This window comes from Vipera berus, assembly GCF_964194415.1.
Source record: "Vipera berus genome assembly, chromosome: 5".
NCBI classification, from domain to species: domain Eukaryota; kingdom Metazoa; phylum Chordata; class Lepidosauria; order Squamata; family Viperidae; genus Vipera; species Vipera berus.
Window position 1 is genome coordinate 100,099,376 of NC_138207.1, and position 22,500 is coordinate 100,121,875.

The 22,500-nt window shown below is 42.7% G+C and overlaps 1 protein-coding gene across 1 annotated transcript in view; it reads left to right on the forward strand.

The window, feature by feature from the left end:
- MAT1A (methionine adenosyltransferase 1A) overlaps positions 1 to 22,500 on the forward strand; it is a 31,997-nt gene that overhangs the window by 717 nt on the left and 8,780 nt on the right. Inside the window, exons 2-6 of the mRNA XM_081329747.1 lie at positions 16,158 to 16,235; positions 17,827 to 17,949; positions 18,390 to 18,502; positions 20,011 to 20,154; positions 22,100 to 22,318. Of these exons, the coding sequence (XP_081185873.1) occupies positions 16,158 to 16,235; positions 17,827 to 17,949; positions 18,390 to 18,502; positions 20,011 to 20,154; positions 22,100 to 22,318 (677 nt within the window). The remainder of the gene's footprint in view (positions 1 to 16,157; positions 16,236 to 17,826; positions 17,950 to 18,389; positions 18,503 to 20,010; positions 20,155 to 22,099; positions 22,319 to 22,500) is intronic.

Sequence of the window (22,500 nt, forward strand, 5' to 3'; positions counted from 1 at the left end):
CCAAGGACAGTTATACCTTGTTCACCTGATAGGTCAGGTTGATCCGGGAGGGCAAGACTCCTAGCAAACAGCCCGGGCGGGGGCGGGGTCTAAGTTTGTAGGGAATTTATTTTAATTTATTTTATTTTAATTCCATTTATATCCCGCCCTCCTCTGAAGATTCAGGGCGGCTTACAAGCTTAGCAGTAGCCTTCATTCTATGTATATGCCTGCTTATTGCACTCAAGTCTCCAGTCCTGGGTTGATTTCAGTTGGCCCTTGTTCTGGGGTAGATGTGGAGAACATCTCTCCCAAGTCTTCTGCTGAAATCAATAAGTTGATAAGGGTGGGATCTGTTTATGGTAAACCTTAGAGCCTTATTAAGGGGTGGGGGGTGGGAGGTGGGGTGAGGGCTGGAAAGATGAAGGAAATCTATTTCCTCATATCTTTGGCAGGAGAACCACCTGTTCTTTCTGCTTCATGGTATCTGGAGGGGGGTTGTTTGTTTGTTTTTGCTCCTCGTGTTTTTAGTTAAGGATCCCTTGAAAATGTCCATGTTGCTAAAGAGAGAGAGAGAGAGAGAGAGAGAGAGAGAGAGAGAGAGAGAGAGGAAAGGGAAGGAGAAAGACATGCATCTTCTCCTGAACTTGTGGCCTCCTGGATTTCTTCCGCTTAGAACTTGGTCATGAAACAGCCGTTGCCCAAAGCAGCCGGACTACACATTACTCCCCGATCCGCCCTGTCCTTTTAATCACCGTCAGCTGCGGGACAGCAAATGAAGGGGACCGCTGGCTCGTCTCATTTTTCCTCATAAATTGTAAAAGCCAACCCGATTGTTTGCTTACTACTGATGTAGTAGTACTGCTACAGGAATCCTCCTTCAGCAGGCCGCAGAAGGCAGCTTGCCAAACTCCGTGTGCTGATACGGCAGCCCGGTTTATTTTTCTCTGCTAAGCGTGGAGAGACGAGGTACATGCTTACGGTGGATGGAAATAGCTCGGTGTTCTTCATGAAGAAGGCCAGGCTATATCAGAGCTACGTTATACTTAGATACATTACATGTTTAGGATTGTGAGCTTGCGACATAATTTAGGGATTTCCTTTAGAGTATATGAATAGCCATCTTAACATTTTTGGGGACAGGGCTTATAATTCTGTGGCCCTTTACAGGGTGTCCTGAGCAATTTCGGTTGCCCTCTCACCCAATGAACAGCAACAGAGCAGAATAGAATAGAATAGAATAGAATAGAATAGAATAGAATAGAATAGAATAGAATAGAATAGAATAGAATAGAATAGAATAGAATAGAATAGAATAGAATAGAATAGAATAGAATAGAATAGAATAGAATATTGTTGTTGTTAGTTGCGAAGTCGTGTCCGACCCATCGCGACCCTATGGACAATGTTCCTCCAGGCCTTCCTGTCCTCTACCATCTTCTGGAGTCCTTTTAAGCTCACGCCTACTGCTTCAGTGACTCCATCCAGCCACCTCATTCTCTGTCGTCCCCTTCTTCTATTGCCCTCAATCTTTCCCAGCATTAGGCTCTTCTCCAGTGAGTCCTTCCTTCTCATTAGGTGGCCAAAGTATTTGAGTTTTAGCTTCAGGATCTGGCCTTCTAAAGAGCAGTCAGGGTTGATCTCCTCTAGGACTGACCGGTTTGATCGCCTTGCAGTCCAAGGGACTCGCAGGAGTCTTCTCCAGCACCACAGTTCAAAGGCTTCAATTCTTTGGCGCTCAGCCTTTCTTATGGTCCAGCTTTCACTGCCATACATTGCAACTGGGAAGACCATAGCCTTGACTATACGCACTTTTGTTGACAGGGTGATGTCTCTGCTTTTTAGTGTGCTGTCTAGATTTGCCATGGCTTTCCTCCCAAGGAGCAAGCGTCTTTTAATTTCTTGGCTACAGTCCCCATCTGCAGTGATCTTGGAGCCCAGGAAAATAAAATCTGTCACTACCTCCATTTCTTCCCCATCTATTTGCCAGGAATTGAGAGGGCCAGATGCCATGATCTTGGTTTTCTTAATGTTTAGTTTCAACCCAAGTTTTGCACTCTCCTTCTTCACTCGCAACAAGATGCTCTTTAGTTCCTCTTCACTTTCTGCCATTAGAGTGGTATCATCTGCATATCTTAGGTTGTTGATGTTTCTTCCGGCAATCTTAATTCCAACTTTTGATTCATCTAGCCCTGCCTTTCTCATGATGTGCTCTGCATATAAGTTAAATAGGCAAGGAGACAGTATACAGCCTTGCTGGACCCCTTTCCCAATTTTGAACCAATCAGTGGTTCCGTGTCCAGTTCTCACTGTTGCTTCTTGGCCCGCATATAGGTTTCTTGAGACAAATAAGATGGTCTGGTACGCCCATCTCTTTAAGGACTTGCCACAGTTTGTTATGATCCACACAATCAAAGGCTTTAGCATAGTCAATGAAGCAGAAGTAGATGTTTTTCTGGAACTCTCTAGCTTTCTCCATGATCCAGCATATGTTAGCAATTTGATCTCTAGTTCCTCTGCCTCTTCGAAATCCTGCTTGTACTTCTGGTAGTTCTCAATCCACATACTGCTGGAGTCTAGCTTGTAGAATTTTAAGCATAACTTTACTAGCATGAGAAATGAGTGCAATGGTGCAATAGTTTGAACATTCTTTGGCACTGCCTTTCTTTGGAATTGGAATGTAAACTGATCTTTTCCAATCCTGTGGCCACTGTTGAGTTTTCCAAATTTGCTGGCAAATTGAGTGTAGCACTTTTACTGCATCGTCTTTTAAGATTTTGAATAGCTCAGCTGGAATACTGTCACCTCCACTAGCTTTGTTGTTGCTCAGCTTTCCTAAGGCCCACTTCACGTTCTAGGATGTCTGGCTCGAGGTCAGTGACCACCTCATTGTGATTATCAGGGACGTTAAGCTCATTCTTGTATAGTTCTTCTGTGTAATTTTGCCACCTCTTCTTAATCTCTTCTGCCTCTGTTAGGTCCCTGCCATTTTGGTCCTTTATCATGCCCATTTTTGCATGAAACGTTCCTTTCATCTCTCCAATTTTCTTGAAAAGATCTCTGGTCCTCCCTATTCTATTGTTTTCTTCTATTTCTTTGCATTGTTCATTTAAGAAGGCATTCTTATCTCTTCTAGCTATTCTTTGGAATTCTGCATTTATAGAATAGAATAGAATAGAATAGAATAGAATAGAATAGAATAGAATAGAATAGAATAGAATAGTGATAATAATAATGATAATAATAGAGTAGAACAGAACAGAACAGAATAGAATAAAGCAGGAATAGAATAGAACAGAGTAGAATAATGATGAATAGAATAGAATAATTAGAATAGAATAGAATAATGATGATAATGATAGAATAGAATAGAATAATGATAATAGAATAGAATAATGATAGTGATAATAATAATAGAGTAGAACAGAATAGAATAGAGCAGGAATAGAATAGAATAGAATAATGATGAATACAGTAGAATAGAATAGAATAGAATAGAATAGAATAGAATAGAATAGAATAGAATAGAATAGAATAGAATAGAATAATGATAATAGAATAGAATAGAATAATGATGATAATGATAGAATAGAATAGAATAATGATAATAGAATAAAATAATGATAATAATAATAGAGTAGAACAGAATAGAATAGAGCAGGAATAGAATAGAACAGAATAGAATAATGATAATGATAATAATAGAGTAGAGTAGAGTAGAGTAGAACAGAATAGAATATTATTCTTTATTGGCCAACGGTGACTGGACACACAAGGAATTTGTTTCTGGTGCATAACCTCACAGTGTACACACATGCAACAACAAAGTGATAGGTCATAGATCAGGGGTGTCAAACTCGCAGCGTCACGTGACATGTCATGTCATGACGTATCACAACTTTTTTTTGCCATTGCCAGCAGCGGAGTTGGCACGGTTTCACCGCGATGCATCCGGCACATGGGCCGGCAGTTTGACACCCCTGTCATAGTTCATAAATCATAGCCATCGGATTTAAGCTTTAACAGAAGAAAAAGCTTCTGGTGTAACTCACCTACTGGCACAAAACACAGGTAGTCCCCGGCTTGTAACCACAACTGAGCCCAAAATTTACATCGCTAAGCAGGACAGTCGTTCGGCGAGTTTTGTCCCATTTTACGACCTTGCTTGTCCAAATCGTTAAGCGAATTGTTCTTAAAAGTTAGTAACGGGGAAAGTGAAGGAAATCCGGCTTTCCTCCATTGCCTTTGCTTGTCAGAAGATCGCAAAAGAGGATCACGTGAGTCCGGGACACTGCAACTGTCAAAAGGATGAACCATTTGCCCAGCCTTTGAATTTTGATCACGTGACCCTGGGGATGCTGCACATGGTCGTAAGTGTGGGGAAACGCTTGTAAGTCCCTTTTTTTCGGTGCCGTTGTAACTTTGAGCAGTCACTAAATGAGTTGTCGTAGGACTGCCTACATCTTCTTGCCGGGTCAGAAGCAGCTGAGATGATGAATATGAATTATCGTGAGGAGATGCTTCTGTTTCATTTTTGGACCCAGAGTTTTCGGCGACCGATCCATTTCTCAGAAAGGAAATTATATATATATATATATATATATATATATATATATATATATATATATATATATATATATATATATATATATATATATATATATATATATATATATATATATATATATATATATATATATATATATATATATATATATATATATATATATATATATATATATATATATATATATATATATATATATATATATATATATATATATATATATATATATATATATATATATATATATATATATGTATATGTAAAGGTTCCCCCGCACATGTGTGCTAGTCGTTTCCGACTCTAGGGGCCGGTGCTCATCTCCGTTTCATAGCCGAAGAGCCAGCGCTTGTCCGAGGACGTCTCCGTGGTCATGTGGCCGGCATGACTAGACGCCAAAGGCGCACGGAACGCTGTTACCTTCCCACCGTAGTGGTCCTTATTTTTCTACTTGCATTTTTACGTGCTTTCGAACTGCTAGGTGGGCAGAAGCTGGGACGAGTAACAGGCGCTCACTCTGTTACGCGGCACTCGGGATTCGACCCACCAAACTGCCGACCTTCTGATCGACAAGCTCAGCGTCCCAACCCACTGAGCCACCACGTCCCTATATATATACATACATACATACATACATACATACATACATACATACATACATATATATATATATATATATATATATATATATATATATATATATATATATATATATATATATATAAAGGTAAAGGTTCCCCCGCACATGCGTGCTAGTCGTTTCTGACTCTAGGGGCCGGTGCTCATCTCCGTTTCATAGCCGAAGAGCCAGCGCTTGTCCGAGGACGTCTCCGTGGTCATGTGGCCGGCATGACTAGACGCCAAAGGCGCACGGAACGCTGTTACCTTCCCACCGTAGTGGTCCTTATTTTTCTACTTGCATTTTTACGTGCTTTCGAACTGCTAGGTGGGCAGAAGCTGGGACGAGTAACAGGCGCTCACTCTGTTACGCGGCACTCGGGATTCGACCCACCAAACTGCCGACCTTCTGATCGACAAGCTCAGCGTCCCAACCCACTGAGCCACCACGTCCCTATATATATACATACATACATACATACATACATACATATATATATATATATATATATATATATATATATATATATATATATATATATAAAGGTAAAGGTTCCCCCGCACATGCGTGCTAGTCGTTTCTGACTCTAGGGGCCGGTGCTCATCTCCGTTTCGAAGCCGAAGAGCCAGCGCTTGTCCGAGGACGTCTCCGTGGTCATGTGGCCGGCATGACTAGACGCCAAAGGCGCACGGAACGCTGTTACCTTCCCACCGTAGTGGTCCCTATTTTTCTACTTGCATTTTTTACGTGCTTTCGAACTGCTAGGTTGGCAGAAGCTGGGACGAGTAACAGGCGCTCACTCTGTTACGCAGCACTCGGGATTCGACCCACCAAACTGCCGACCTTGTGATCGACAAGCTCAGCGTCCTAACCCACATATATATATATATATTTGCCCCATGTTTGGGGCCTAGCAAGGCAATCTAAATAGTTAACATTTGAAACATATCTCCCATTGCAGAAAGCTAACAGAGCGAGAGAGATCCTGTGGCTCAAGAGGTAAATACACTGCCTAATGTGCAATCAGCCCAGGTTCGAATCTCAGAAGGGTATGGCTGACTGATGAAGACTAAAGAGTCAGAAATGCATCTCAGTCTCCCTTAATTCTTTGTTAGTAATTTACACAAATATATACACACATATACATATACATATACACATATATATGTATGTATATGTATGTATACACATATACGTATACATATACATACATATATATATATATATATATATATATATATATATATATATATATATATATATATATATATATATATATATATATATATATGTGATTTTTTTAAAAATTGCTAACAAAGAATTAAGGGAGACTGATATGCATTTCAAACTTATTAGTTTGAAAGTTTGCATTTCAAACTTATTAGTTTTCATCAGTCAGCCATACCCTTCTGAGATTCGAACCTGGGCTGATTGCACATTAGGCAGTTGTTTTCACCTCTAGGCCACAGGCTCTCTCTCGCTTTGTTAGCTGAGAAGCAAGGGGAGATATGTGTCAAATGCTTGTTAACTATTTTAGATTACCTTGCTAGGCCCCAAACATGGGACAAATCTTTATTTATATATACATACATACATATTTATATATACATACATAGACATATATATATATACATACATATATATATATATACATACATATAGATATATATACATACATATATATATATATACATACATATATATATACATATATATATATATATATATATATATATATATATATATATATATATATACACATATATACATATATACATATATACATATATACATATATACATATATACCTATACCTATACCTATACCTATACCTATATATATATCTCCCGAGCAGAAGCAGGTCAAATCCATTTTGTGTTATTCTGAGGGATGAGGGGTGACATGATAGCAGTGTTCCAGTATCTCAGGGGCTGCCCCAAAGAAGAGGGAGTCAAGCTATTCCCCTAAGCACCTGAAGTAAGACAAGAAGCAATGGACGGAAATTCACCAAGAAGAGAAGCAACCTAGAACTAAGGAGACATTTCCTGACAGTGAGGACAATTAGCCAGTGGAACAACCTGCCTCCAGAAGCTGTGAATGCTCCAACACTGGAAGGTTTTAACAGGACAGCCATTTGTCTGGAATAGTATCAGGCACAAAATCAACTGGGTGGCTGGCGCCAGCCACTGTATCTCAGCCCTAGGAATGAGGTAATGGCAAACCATTTCTGAAAAAAACCCCTTGCCCCCCCAAAAAACAAACAAACAAACAAAAAAACTGCAGAGTTTTGTCCAGGAAAGTCTCCAGAAATCAAAAACAGAAAAGGATGGAGGGATGGAGAGAAGGAAGGAAGGAACGAAGGAAGGAGAAAGAGAGAGAGAGAGAGAAAGGAAGGAAGAAAGAAAGAAAGAAAAAGAAAGAAAGAAAGAAAGAAAGAAAGAAAGAATATAGTGGCAAGGTTCTTACTTCGAACTGTCTTGTTTCCCTATAGAAAAGCTGTTTCGTTCTGAAGTTCTGTTGAGAGAGTTTAAAGGGCTTAACTGCAATACTGTATGGTAGAGGTATCAACACAACCTTTAAGGGAATTGTCAATCACTGGTTCTTGCTATATTTCAAAAGGCTGTTCACGGGCTTGTCCAAGTCCATCTAAAACTGGCAAAGCAGGAATAAACACAGCTCAGACCAGCCAGGCTGGGTACAGTGTGAGGAAGGATATTTTGCAATTATGACAATTGTCAGCAACTCCCCCCCGCCGCCACACACACTTTTGGCCATCTCATTGGGTAGCTTTGTTGAGTTTAAAAACACTTAAAAGACAGTGTGGGGGGGGAACCTTTTTGGGAGCGGCTTCACATTCCCAGAATAAGCTTTGGGGAAGAAGAAGCCATCTCTGTCTAAACAAGCCTTCAAACCATTCCCAAGACTTTTCTAACTTTCTTACAGGTGGGGACCCATCCTTCTTCAGACAGAGTGGTTTCCCTTTGATGGATTGGCTGCCATCAGTAAAAGCAGCTTGAAAGTGATTTTAAAGGAACTAAATATCTCAACATTGACCTAATGATCAATGCGTGGATAATGTATAATCATAAATAAACCTTTGGTCTACAGATAGTAGGCTGAAGACTTGGAAGCTATCACGTTGGCGAGAGTACAGCGTGAGTTCTGTTTCAGGGTTGCCTAAGATAAGGGAGAAGATTGTGCACCCACCTCCCTTACGTGTGTAGGAAGCCAACAAGGCATTTGAATTTTGCTTCCACGTGGGAGTGGAGCAGCATTTTCCTGCCATTTCTTAAGTCAGCTGCTTTACTTATGGGACATTTAATCAGAATAGAGCTGGAAGGGACCTTGGAGGTCTTCTAGTCCAGCCCCCTGCTCAAGCAGGAGATCCTACACCATCTCAGACAAGTGACCGTCTAGCGCCTCTTCTTAAAAATCTCCTGTGATGAAGCACCCACAACTTCTGGAGGCAACTTCTGTTCCACTGGTTAATTGTCCTCACTGTTAAGAAGTTTCTCCTTAATTCCAGGTTGCATCTCTCTTTGGTCAGTTTCCAATCATTGTTTCTTGTCCTCCCCTCTGGTGCTTTGGAGAATAGTTTGATCTCCTCTTCTTTGTGGCAGCCCCTCAAATACTGGAATACTGCTATTTCCCCTATTTCTTCTTAGCCAAATCCAGGTTCTGCAGCCATTCTTCATATGTTTTAGTCTCCAGGCCTTCAAGCATCTTAGTTGCTCTTCTTTGCACTTTTTCCAAAGTCTCAACATCTTTTTTTGCTGAACATATTGTATAGAACATGTTGTAACACCAACTTTATCTCTTGATGTTCCATCATCTGTTGACATTGCTAGTTCTGCTAGGAATTATACCTTGTGTAATGGATCCACCTCTAATTGTGTTACAGGGAAATAAATCCATACACACTGGGCTCACTTCAGAGGGATAGAATCAAGATCAAGTGAAGTACTAATACCACTTTACAATGCTTTGGTAAGGCCACACCTGGAATACTGCATCCAGTTTTGGTCACCAAGATGTAAAAAAGATGTCGAGACTCTAGAAAGGGTACAGAGAAGAGCAACCAAGATGATTAGGGGGCTGGAGGCTAAAACATATAGGGAACGGTTGCTGGAATTGGGTATGTGTAGTTTAATGAAGAGAAGGGTGAGGGGTGACATGATAGCAGTGTTCCAATATCTCAGGGGCTGCCCCAAAGAAGAGGCAGTCAAGCTATTCTCCAAAGCGCCTGAAGGCAGGACAAGAAGCAACGGATGGAAACTCGTCAAGGAGAGAAGCAACCTAGAACTAAGGAGAAACTTCCTGACAGTTAGAACAATTAACCAGTGGAACAACCTGCCTCCAGAGGTGGTGAATTTATTTATTTATTTATTTATTTATTTTTATTTTTATTACATTTATATCCCGCCCTTCTCCGAAGACTCAGGGCGGCTTACAAGCTTAGCAGTATGCTAAGAATGCTCCAACACTGGAGGTTTTTAAGAAGAGACTGGACAGCCATTTGCCTGAAATGGTATAGGGTTTCCTGCCTGAGCAGGGGGTTGGACTAGATGACCTCCAAGGTCCCTTACAACTTTATATTATTATTATTATTATTATTATTATTATTATTATTATTATTATTATTATTATTATTATTATTATTATTATTATTATTATTATACACACATAGGATTGCATAGGAAGCCCTCTTGATTAGGTTCTGATCCATGCTTTTCAAGGTGGTGCATAGCTAAATGTCTGTGGAGATTCTCTGTCATCCAGGTCATGGTGCTTCATGGAAAGGCAACTGGACTTTGTTTTTTCCTTGAAGACATTGCGCTTCTCATCCAAGAAGCTTCTTTAGTTCCTGAAGAAGAACGGAAGAATCTTCTTGGATGAGAAGTGAAATATCTTCAGCAAAAAAAAAAAAGTCCAGTTGGCTTTTGAAAAAGCACCTTTGGGACAAAATGTCGATACATTTTATGCATCCAAGCTTCAGTGGCTAGAAAAATGAGGCTAATAGGTTATATAATGACCAGAGTCTCTTTATTTGTGTAAAAGATAATATCTCCTTTGAGTCAAGCTCTACTCGAGTTCATGGACATATCCTTGTGGTCTTCTTCTTGGCCAAGATAGACATTTGCTTTCTGTCAGGATGTTTGTTCAGCTTCCCAGTAGCCTACAGCTAAGTACTGATCAGATGTGATCCAGCTTACCTTGTTTAACTTAGATTGGCAAAGCTGAGCTCTCTTGGCTCAGGCTTATATTTATTGAAAGCAAATTTTAAGAAGCATAGTGTCAACCTTCAAAGCTGTGGTCTTGTATCTTTTTTTTTTTTTTGCTTTTGGTTATAGGTTGATCCACATATCTGAGGGTTTAACGTCAGAGAAGAGCACACGGCGAGCTTGACAAACATATCAATTAGGGCAAATTGTTTTCCCTTAGTGACTCTTTAATGTTGTTCTACTGTACTTGGTTTGGGCAATATCGAATTAGCGGCACTCTAAAAAACCTGCTGGCATAAAGTCAGGTTAAACACCCCTCTTCCACCAAGGTTTCACATGTGAATTTCAACAGAAATGTCAATATTTTTTTTCCCCCGCCCCTTGCATAATCTGATTTCATTGGGTTCCCTGTAGGGACAAACAAAAGTGCTTTGTTGACACCAGGCTATTGGCATAGGTCCCACAGGGGTAGGCAACCTCGGCTCTTTTACGACTCATGGACTTCAATTCCCAGAATTCCTAAGTCAGCATAGCTGACTCAGGAATTCTGGGAATTGAAGTCCACGAATCGTAAAAGAGCCGAGGTTGCCTACCCCTGGAGGTAAACCTTCTCTCATAGGGAATGAGACGGACAGACTGTTCTTTCTGATTTGCTTTCCGTGATATTTCTCGTTAAAAAAAATAAATCTCTGCAATAAGCAGGAAGCCACCGAGAGAATAAAACTTTGGGAATACTGAGCGAAAGAGAGTCGGAGAAGAGTAACTCCAGAGAAAAGATCGTTGGAGCCTAAACAAACTCATGAAAGGATGAGACATTTCAGTAAAACCACAGTGAGAACGTTCTTCCTTGTTAAGAGGTACAGTTGTGAGGAATGAGTTCCACCGAAGGAAGAAGGTTGACCTTGTTCGAAATACGGTGCTGGAGAAGGAGGATAACCCTAACCCTAACCCTAAGAGCCTTGGTGGAGCAGTGGGCTAATGCCTCCTTAAGTAACACCAGCTGCCTGCAATTAGTGCAGGTTCGAGTCCCACCAGGCTCAAGGTTGACTCAGCCTTCCATCCTTCCGAGGTAGGTAAAATGAGGACCCAGATTGTTGGGGGCAATTAAGCTGACTTTGTAATAATGCCGCTTGGGGTGTGTGTGTGAAAGCCCTAATAAGCAGGCATATACATAGAATGAAGGCTACTGCTAAGCTTGTAAGCCGCCCTGAGTCTTCGGAGAAGGGCGGGATATAAATGGAATTAAAAAAAAAATTACACTGCTTTTTGGACCATTAAATACTTGCGAAAACCAAGCCAGAGTCACCAGAAATGAGCGTCATGAAACAAAAGCCGCCATACTAATCTTCTTATTTACTTCCTCTTTTACTCCTTCAGGTGTCAAGGAACATTGTACTGATGCATGTATGGGGAAAAGGCAATAATAGAAGAGAAAATTTGTAGCTCAGGGTTAAATTGTGGGGTCCTTGGCGCTCTCTTGAGTTTGATGGTTTCCTTGCAGATGCTTCATTGCCAAAACACATAACCTCAGCAGTGCATTGGTCACCTAGTTTGGTAATGAAAGGTTTGCGTGAAAACCACCAAGCTCAGAAAGCACCAAGGAGCCCACAGTCTTCCTCCTCCTCCTCCTCCACTCTGCAAATCCTACTCCTTTGTAGCACTGATGGTGTTACCTAGTTTGGTAATGAAATGTTTGCAAGAAAACCACCGAGGAAAAAAGACAGATCCTGATGTTGCATGGGGGGGGGAATAAATGGAGTACTGAAAGCCCTAGAAATGCACCTATAAGAATCATATAACCTGGTCAGAGATAGGACAATGGTGGAGGTTTTGCCCATAAAGTCATGAGGAATTAGCCATGACTTGACAGGATGTAATAACAAGAGAATAATACCAAAGGAATAATAACAACAGAAGATGTGAAGGGACCTGGCCCATAGAATCTCCAAGAATCAGACCCAATTGAATGGATATCATCATCGTTGTCGTCATCATCATCGTCGTCATCATCATCATCCATAACTTAATGAAGAGAAGGATTAGAGGTGACATGATAGCAGTCTTCCAGTATCTCAGGGGCTGCCCCAAAGAAGAGGGGGTCAAGCTATTCTCCAAAGCACCTGAAGGCAGGATAAGAAGCAATGAATGGAAACTCATCAAGGAGAGAAGCAAACTAGAACTAAGGAGAAACTTCCTGACAGTTGGAACAATTAATCTTGAGAAGTTGTGGGTGCTCCATCAATGGAAGTTTTTAAGAAGAGACTGAGCAACCATTTGTCTGAAAGGGTATAGGGTTTCCTGCCTGAGCAGGGGGTTGAGCTAGAAGACCTCTAATATTCTATTCTATTCTATTCTATTCTATTCTATTCTATTCTATTCTATTCTATTCTATTCTATTCTATTCTATTCTATTCTATTCTATTCTATTCTATTCTATTCTATTCTATTCTATTCTATTCTATTCCATTCCATTCCGTTCCATTCCGTTCCATTCTGTTATTCTATTCTGTTATTCTATTCCATTCCATTCCATTCCATTCCATTCCTATCCTATCCTATCCTATCCTATCCTATCCTATCCTATCCTATCCTATCCTATCCTATCCCATCCCATCCCATCCCATCCCATCCCATCCCATCCCATCCCATCCCATCCCATCCCATCCCATCCCACTCCACTCCACTCCACTCCACTCCATTCCATTCCATTCCATTCCATTCCATTCCATTCCATTCTATTCTATTCTATTCTATTCCATTCCATTCCATTCCATTCCATTCCATTCCATATCTAACTGTTCTTCCCCACTCCAGGACAAAGCAGCTTGAAAATCAGGATTGCCCTGGGCAACCAGCATTGTCTTGGTCCCCTCGTAAAGGTCCACACTTCTATGGGGGCCATGGAAAAACTAATGCATGGATATTTTTACCCTTGTTTGCTCTGTGGATGCATGAACCAACCTCGAGACCCCTTACCAGTGTCCATGCTGGCTTGAAGATTTGGACGCGGAATCCCATGTTTCTGCAAGGCTCCCAGGAGGGGCAAGGTCAAGCGATGCCTACGACTTGTAGTAATCCTGCTAACCAAATTCATTAACTAACTAATCCCACTTAAGGTTCTTTTCCTGGTACTGCTGAGCGCCAGAATATCAGCGAACAGGGGGTACCACCTTCTAGTCTATGACGGTTCACCCCAAAATCCAAGCAGGATTGAGCTTGGATGGAGACCACAAAGAGGATCTCAGGTCAGACCAGGAAGCTGAAGAAGCAACCCAAAAGAAAGCAAGGGCAAGGTATGCCTGCACTGTTGCCAAGAAAAACAGCACGGAAATGTTTCATGAAGTCACCAGCAGCTGAGCTGGGTTCAAGGCGACGTTATTGTTTTGCAATAGTTGAACTCTAAAAACAGTAGTGTCCAGAGTGTTACGTTGGCAGTTAGCAGAATCCAGTCACTTTTATCTCAATGATGAAAGCTTCAGCTTGTTGCACTTCTTACACAACAACACATACTGTTCGAAGTACAAAAATCAGACCAGTTATTCTCTCATCCCTTGACAAGGCTGTTTCTCATGTTCATGGAGATCACCACTGTAGGATAGGATAGGACAGGACAGGACAGGACAGAACAACACAGAACAGAATAGAATAACAGAGTTGGAAGGGATCTTGGAGGTCTTCTAGTCCAATCCCCTGCCAAAGCAGGAGATCCTATACCATGTCATTGTCCAATCTCTTCTTAAAAAACCTCCGGTGATGGAGCACTCACAACTTCTGGAGGCAGGTTGTTCCACTGGTTAATTGTCCTCACTGTTAGGGAGCTTCTCCTTAATTCCAGGTTGCTTCTCTCCTTGATGAGTTTCCATTGCTTCTTGTCCTGCCTTCTGGTGCTTTGGAAAATAAGTTGAACCTCCCCCCCCCCCCCACTCTTCTTTTTGGCAACCCTTCCAATATTGGAACACTGCTATCATTTTTATTTTTTATTTTTTATTTATCTTTGAACAGTTTATGTCCTATTTTATAATGTAGCTTCTGCACCATCAACATTTACACACCCAAACAGTTGCAGGGGCTCACAGTGCCCTAGACCAGATCCTCAAAGTATATATTCATCGTGGTTGTGTGGCAATTAAGGAGAGATTGAATATAGACAAAGATTTTTTTCCAAAGTTGAAAAGAGGGAAGTTAGAGCTGTGACTGTTATCACCCCTGATGGCTCTGGTCAAACAGATTGTGGAGATGAAGATGGTGATGATGATGAAGAAGAAGAATTTCCAGCAGACCACCTTCCTTCCCATCTGTTAAATTACTCATTTTTTTTATAGATACACAACTTCCTTCCCTTCCCCCTTCCCTCCCTCCTCTCTCTTCTCCCCCTCCCCTCCTCCCCTCTCTCCTCTCCTCTCCTCATCCCGCCTCTCCCCTTTCTCCCGTCCTCTCCTCTCCTCCTCTCCCCTTTCTCCCATGCTCTCCTCCTCCTTTCTCCTCTCCTCTCCCCTTTCTCCCGTCCTCTCCTCTCCTCCTCTCCTCTCCTCTCCTCTCCTCTCCTCTCCTCTCCTCTCCTCTCCCCTTTATCCCATGCTCTCCTCCTCCTTTCTCCTCTCCCCTCCCCTTTCTCCCGTCCTCTCCTCTCCTCTCCTCTCCTCTCCTCTCCTCTCCTCTCCCCTTTCTCCCATGCTCTCCTCTCCCCTTTCTCCCGTCCTCTCCTCTCCTCCTCTCCCCTTTCTCCTGTGCTCTCCTCCTTTCTCCTCTCCTCTCCCCTTTCTCCCATACTCTCCTCTCCTCTCCTCTCCCCTTTCTCCCATGCTCTCCTCCTCCTTTCTCCTCTCCCCTCCCCTTTCTCCCGTCCTCTCCTCTCCTCTCCTCTCCCCTTTCTCCCATGCTCTCCTCCTCCTTTCTCCTCTCCTCTCCCCTTTCTCCCGTCCTCTCCTCTCCTCCTCTCCCCTTTCTCCCGTCCTCTCCTCTCCTCTCCTCTCCTCTCCTCTCCTCTCCTCTCCTCTCCTCTCCTCTCCTCTCCTCTCCTCCTCTCCCCTTTCTCCCGTGCTCTCCTCCTTTCTCCTCTCCTCTCCCCTTTCTCCTGTACTATCCTCCTCTCCTCTCCTCTCTCCACCCTCCCCTCTCCTCTCTCTTTTTGTTTTCCTCATCAAAACGTCATCAAGCAAAAAATATATCTAGGTTTAGCAGCCATGTAGAAAGGAGCACAGGCAACATGTGCTCCCAGCCTTTACCAAACCCTGTTGCCTTCATCTGTTGGCTGAGATCAATGCCTGAATACAGTGGGCCACTCGTTAACCGAGAGATGGCAGGAGTCACCAGTAGCAAAATCAAACACCCTTAGCAACAGTCAGGCTTTAATCCTTTGAAATGGCATCAGATAAATCCAAATGCTTTCTGTCTGCCTCAGCAGAAGGAAGAATCACTCGTCTGAACCATCCTGTGGAGACCAGCAAGTTCAAGAGTGGTATATTTGAAAACTAGGCCAGGGATTTGTTTGTTTGGATACAAAAGTGTTTTTTTCCCTTTGATCCTAAAACCAGATGTGAATGGAATATGTTGAGATTTCACCTTTTTCTTTCTGAATGGCAGAATTAAGCCCAGATCCTTGATTCTGAGCTGCGGACTATTTAAAAAAAAAAAGCAGCTAAGTGATACAGAATGGAGGATCAAGAGGTGTTCTTCACGGATCACTCTTTTTGTGGTTGAGTGGGACAAAAAAGAGTTCCAATTTTTTTTTGCGGGCTTCTCTTTTCTAATATTCAACTCCCTTCTCTTTCAGATAAAATATGTGACCAGATCAGCGATGCTGTCCTTGATGCCCACTTGAGGCAAGATCCAGATGCCAAAGTTGCTTGTGGTAAGAGGTGGCTTCTTCTCCTCACCTAGATTTAGATTCCACATTTAATGGCCATCAGAACATCTGAAGGTAGTACCACAAACTGGGGGTACCCCTGGCAGAAGTGACAAGTGCTGAGTTACTATTTCCAAACTATATCCCAGATTTCATCCAGCTGGAGAATGTTTGAGGTTGACCAACACATGCTATCACTGTAACACAACCTCATTTTTGTGTTACAAAAAGGCGGACATAAGAGGCAAGTGGGTGGGTTACAGCAGAGCAGAGCGGTGTGGTGGCCTAGTGGTGAAGGCACTCACCTCCCACTTGGAGTTTAATCTCAACATAGCAGCAGATGTTTCTCTCCCAGGGCTCAAAGAAAAAAAAAAGTCTGCTGTGAACCCTGTATAGGTGTCAGGAAGGGAATCCAGCCGGTAAATTCTCAGCTCCATCCAGTCGTCCTGAGTCTACCCGGAATTAAGGGATTACAGGGTTGTAAAAAGGGAGTTATAGCATCAGCAGAGCAAACAATTTGAACGATTTATAGCAAATGAGTGAGATCAGGAGGAGGATGTAACGGAGTGAATATGATGCTAATTTGAGTTAAACAAAGGGGTCTTAGAACGGGTGGCAGCATAATTTCGTTGATAAACAGGTGGTGGTTCTCACCTTTGCATCCAAGACAGCCACAGTTTTGTGCCAAAGGTTTCACTTTTCATCCAAGAAGTTCTTCAGTTCAGTTCTGAAATGTTTTGAAAGAAAGAAAGAAAGAAAAAAGCAACCAAAAAGTTCCAGTTGCCTTTTGGAAAAGCACCTTTGGGATAACCCTGATCCGGATGATGGAGAATCTCCGTAGACTCTGTCTTGTATTTTATTACTGAGTATTTAAGGCCCTCTCCTGATGTATAAAAGACATAGTTGTGGTAGTGCAATCCCTAATTTTTCAGGGCTTTTAAGGTAAGAATTAGACCCTTGAATTCTCTTTCGACCTACATGGTTGATTTGGGATTGAAGAGGTACGTTTCTCTAATTAGTAACCTAACCGTGTTTTTTTTTAATTCCATTTATATCCCGCCCTTCTCCGAAGACTCAGGGCGGCTTACAAGCTTAGCAGTAGCCTTCATTCTATGTATATGCCTGCTTATTAGGGCTTTCACACACACCCCCAAGCGGCATTATTACAAAGTCAGCTTAATTGCTCCCAACAATCTGGGTCCTCATTTTACCTACCTCAAAAGGATGGAAGGCTGAGTCAACCTTGAGCCTGGTGGGATGCGATTTTTACTCTGAATCATTTTTTCTCCAATGTTTGTTTTCCTCCAAAGCCTTCAAAGCCAGTCCCATGAAGAACCCATTCCTCTAGTCTACAGAAGCTGTAAGCACAACAGCAGACTAATCAGTAGCAGCCAGATGCATTTGGGCAAATCAGCTGCAACACAGATGTTTTAATTTCCCCCTCCGTTAAGCACTTTGTAGACCACCGAAGGTTCTCCAGACAAGGGAGCTGAGCCCCTCTGAGCTGCTTCCTTGAGGCAAATCCAAACCCTGAGGGCTTGGATTGAATTGTTTTTTTCCTCCCTATACGAGCCAATTGTTTCCTTTCGCCTTTCAGAGACGGTTTGCAAAACGGGAATGGTTCTTCTCTGCGGAGAGATCACCTCCAGAGCTGTGGTGGACTACCAGCAGATTGTCCGAGACACAATTATGAACATTGGCTACGACGATTCGGCTAAAGGTTGGTGGAACACTAAAGGAGCTCTGCTTTAGCGGCCCATCCCTGCCAAGGAAACGAAATCTGACTTTTTTCAGGAGGCAACTGGACTTTTAGCTAGGATGCTCAAGGGACTGATGCAACTTTGGTTGAGCAATGCTCCTTTTTTTTTAACTAGCCAGAGGTCTCCAACTCTTTGCATAAGGAGGGGAAAGCTATTTATGGGCTGGCCAAAGGTTATCTCAAGGTTGGGTCATCCCTCACACACGAACTGCCTCATCCCATCCTTGCTATTTGTTCTCGACTTGACCAACCGGCCCTCAGCATTTCTAGCCATTAATGACATCAAAGCTGTTTACGGAGGCTTCAAGGGGAGCATCCGAGGATCCTCCTTAAAGCTATTTGGGGGTTACGTAACTTGTTGAAGTGGTTTCTCCATGGTTAATGGAATTTTACTCCGTTAGGCTTTGACTACAAGACCTGCAACGTCCTTGTGGCTTTGGAGCAGCAGTCCCCTGATATTGCTCAAGGGGTTCACCTACACAGGAACGAAGAAGACGTTGGTGCTGGAGACCAGGTAAGATTTGCACCGTTACCCAAAGGCATAACATATGTTCTTCTGGGGTTGCGGATTCAAGAGCTCAAATAAGCACCTTGGGTTTGAAACGCATTCTCAGGGATAAACTTCAGGAATGTAAAAAAAAAAAGCCAATTATTCCAGGGGTCAAATCTCTTCCTTGTTGGCAAATCTGAGGTAAGGGTCAGGCCTGCAGGAGCTGATGGCTGACGTATTAACGTATTTACCTATGGATGCCGAGCACTGGGATTTTAGCCTGTAATTTGCTTTTCTTGCTCAAGCCCTTTCTGCAATATTTCTCGTCGGTCAACCAAAGTTGTCTTGGTGTAAAGACAAAGTATTCGCTGACCTACGTTTGACTCGGGCTGACTTTATAAATAAACTTAATAAATAAGTAGAGAGGTTTGCATGCTCTACTTAGAGTAGGATAAGTCTACTCTTGCCTTTCCCTTGGGCATCTTTACCTTTTACTTCCCAGTTCAACCCACAGCCTGGGATCTCCAAGTGTGACCTCCAAGTAGATCAGACCCTGCTTGGCTTTTTTCAAGGCTACCTCTGTAGAACAGAATAACAGAGTTGAAAGGGACCTTGGAGGTCTTCTAGTCCACCCCCTGCTCAAGCAGGTGATCCTGTACCATTTTGGACAAATGGCTACCCAATCTCTCTTGAAAACCTCCAGTGATGGAGCACCTATAACTTCTGAAGGCTTCCACTGGTCAACTTCCACTGGTGGATTGTTCTCATCATTAAAAAATTTCTCTTTAGTTCCAGATTGCTTTTCTCCTTGGTTAGTTTCCATCCATTCCATCTCTCCATCTCTCTTTCTCTCTTCTATCTTGTCTGACTGTCTCTTCCTTTCTTTCTTTCTTTCTTTCTTTCTTTCTTTCTTTCTTTCTTTCTTTCTTTCTTTCTTTCTTTCTTTCTTTCTTTCTTTCTTTCTTTCTTTCTTTCTTTCTTTCTTTCTTTCTTTCTTTCTTTCTTTCTTTCTTTCTTTCTTTCTTTCTTTCTTTCTTTCTTTCTTTCTTTCTTTCTTTCTTTCTGACATGATAGCAGCATTCCAATATCTCAGGGGCTGTCCCAAAGAAGAGGGAGTCAAGCTATTCTCCAAAGTGCCCGAAGGCAGGACAAGAAGCAACAGATGGAAACCAAACAAGGAGAGAAGCAACCTAGAATATAAGGAGGAATTTCCTGACAGTGAGAACAATTAACTAGTGGAACAACCTGCCTCCAGAAGTGGTGAATGCTCCAACACTGGAGGTTTTTCAGAAGAGACTGAACAGCCATTTGTCCGAAATGGTATAAGGTTTCCTGCCTGAGCAGGGGGTTGGACTAGATGACCTCCGAGGTCCTTGTTATTCTATTCTATTCTATTCTATTCTATTCTGTTCTGTTCTGTTCTGTTCTGTTCTGTTCTGTTCTGTTCCTGTTCTGTTCTTTATTTTCTTTTTGTTTTTTCTTTAATAAACTAGCAAAATACTAAAGAATTATCCCATCTTTCTTCCATGCAGGGCCTGATGTTTGGGTACGCAACTGATGAAACAGAAGAATGCATGCCTCTAACCATTATCCTTGCCCACAAGCTGAATGCCAAAATGGCCGAGCTGAGACGCAACGGACTCCTCCCTTGGCTTCGACCAGACTCCAAAACCCAGGTAGGTTTGGATCAAGCCCAGTGCCTCATTCTCTAGAGCTAGGGTAGGCAACCTTGGCTCTTTTATGACTGGTGGACTTCAACTCCCAGAATTCCTGAGCCAGCCATGCTGAGGGGAAAGGGAGGGGTTTCCAAGCTGAGCCATGCTGGCTCAGGAATTCTGGGAGTTGAAGTCCACGAGTCATAAAAGAGCCGAGGTTGCCTGCCCCTTCCCTAGAGGCTTAGAGCCAACCTGTGTGGCAATACTAGAGGTCAAGATCGTATGAGGTAAGGTTGAGGAAAAGAGAAGAGAAGGCCAAGGATACAGAAGATGGATTGGATCAAAGAGATGATCTTGGAAGAGCTGCGAGTCGTTCTCAAGACAGGTCAGGGGACTGGCTTTGGTCTATAACAGAATAACACAGCTGGAAGGGACCTTGGAGGTCATCTAGTCCAACCCCCTCCTCAGGCAGGAAACACTGTACCATTTTAGACAAATAGCTGTCGAATCTCTTCTTAAAAACTTCCAGTGTTTGAGCATTCACCGCTTTTGGAGGCAGGTTGTCCCACTGGTTAATTGTTGTAACTGTCAGGAAGTTTCCCCTTAGTTCTAGGCTGCTTCTCCCCTTGATTAATTTGTTTCTTTGCGGCAACCCCTGAGATATTGGAACACTGCTATCATGTCACCCCTAGTCCTATGGGGAACTGCACTATATGAGGAGAAAAGAAGATGGCTATTTCACTGGCTATTTATTAGCCGATCATTTGTCCCATTCCCCACCTATAAGGACTGTAAGCTTATTAAGTCAGGCATTAAAAACCCTTGAGATGCAACACAGCCTATGATTGCAGCAGTGGGACCTAACCCCAACGAAGAATTGGGTCACAGAAGAGAATTTTTCATTTCAACTGGCAGAAAGGAGGAAGCATCCGACAATACCAGAGATCCTCCATTGTGTCAGAAATCCTGCTAGCAAATCCAAGGAAGGGACTCTTGGGACATTGTTCTTCCCCTAAGTTCTACTTTTATTGAATACACTACACTGGCACAAAAGAAGCAAAAACCAGCTCTGAATTCCCTGCTCCAATATCCCCAAAATTTTGTCTATGGAAATTCTCAGTCATTCCAGGTCGTGTTTGTCCCAAAGGTGCTTTTTTCAGGAGGCAACAGGACTTTCTTTTTTCTCTTTGAAGACGTTTCGCTTCTCATCCAAGAAGCTTCTTCAGCTCTGACTGGATGGTGGGGAAGGGAAGGATTTATATGCCTTGTAGACAGCTGGTCATTTGCATCCTTTTAGAGAGTCATTGAGGCCACCTGGAGGTTGACCTGTGTCCTTAGGGTCACCTGAGTACTGCAAATGGGCGTGAAGCCGCCTTGGCTGCTGAATGTTTTCTGCCCTGGGTCCCTTCCCTGTTGGAGATGGGCGCAGGCGGTTGGGGATGAGTCTGTGTTGTCTGCATCTCAAATTGAGGCTCAAATGGTTCTTGTAGTCTGCAGTGATTTCTGGAAATCCGTTCATATTCCCTCACCTTTCGAAGGCTAGTCATCCCAAAGTGCATAGCTAAATGTCTACAGAAATTCTCAGTCATCTAGGTCCTGGTTGTCCCAAAGGTGCTTTTTTTCAGGAGGCATCTGGACTTACTTGTTTTTCTTTGAAGATATTTCGCTTCTCATCCAAGAAGCTTCTTCAGCTCTCACTGGGTCCACACAAGTAAACTTGAATTTCCCCCTTTGCCCACCCAGCCCCTTCCATCCATTGCAATCTCCAATCGCATACGTTCCTTTCGTTATGGGAAGTGTCAGGACTGTTCAAACACCTGCGCAGTGAGACCTTGAAGGGTGGAACAGGGTCTCACAATCTCCATTCTCAACTTGACACGTTTTTTAAAAAAATCTTGCAAGCAGCCAAAGGTTCTTTTCTCTTTCTGGCCTGGTCTAAAACCACCCTTTTGTCATTTCTTTGTAGATCACAGTTCAATACGTCCAGGAAGATGGGGCGGTCATCCCCGTGCGGGTTCATACCATTGTCATCTCCGTGCAGCACGATGAAGGCATCTCCTTGGAGGCCATGCGCAAAGCCTTGCAGGAACACGTGATCAAAGCCGTAGTGCCAGCCCACTACTTGGATGACAACACGGTTTACCACCTGCAACCCAGCGGCCGTTTTGTCATCGGAGGGCCACAGGTGAGCCTTATCACCTCACACAATCCCGAACGGTTGAAGCCACATTTTTATATTAGATCCAGTAAACGATCTAATTTGTTGCCCCCCCCCCACAACTTGAGCCCAAAGGTTCTGTTGCTGAGTGAGGCATTTTTTGGCCCCTTTTACAATGTTTCTCGCTGCAGTTCATTGATTGCTACAGA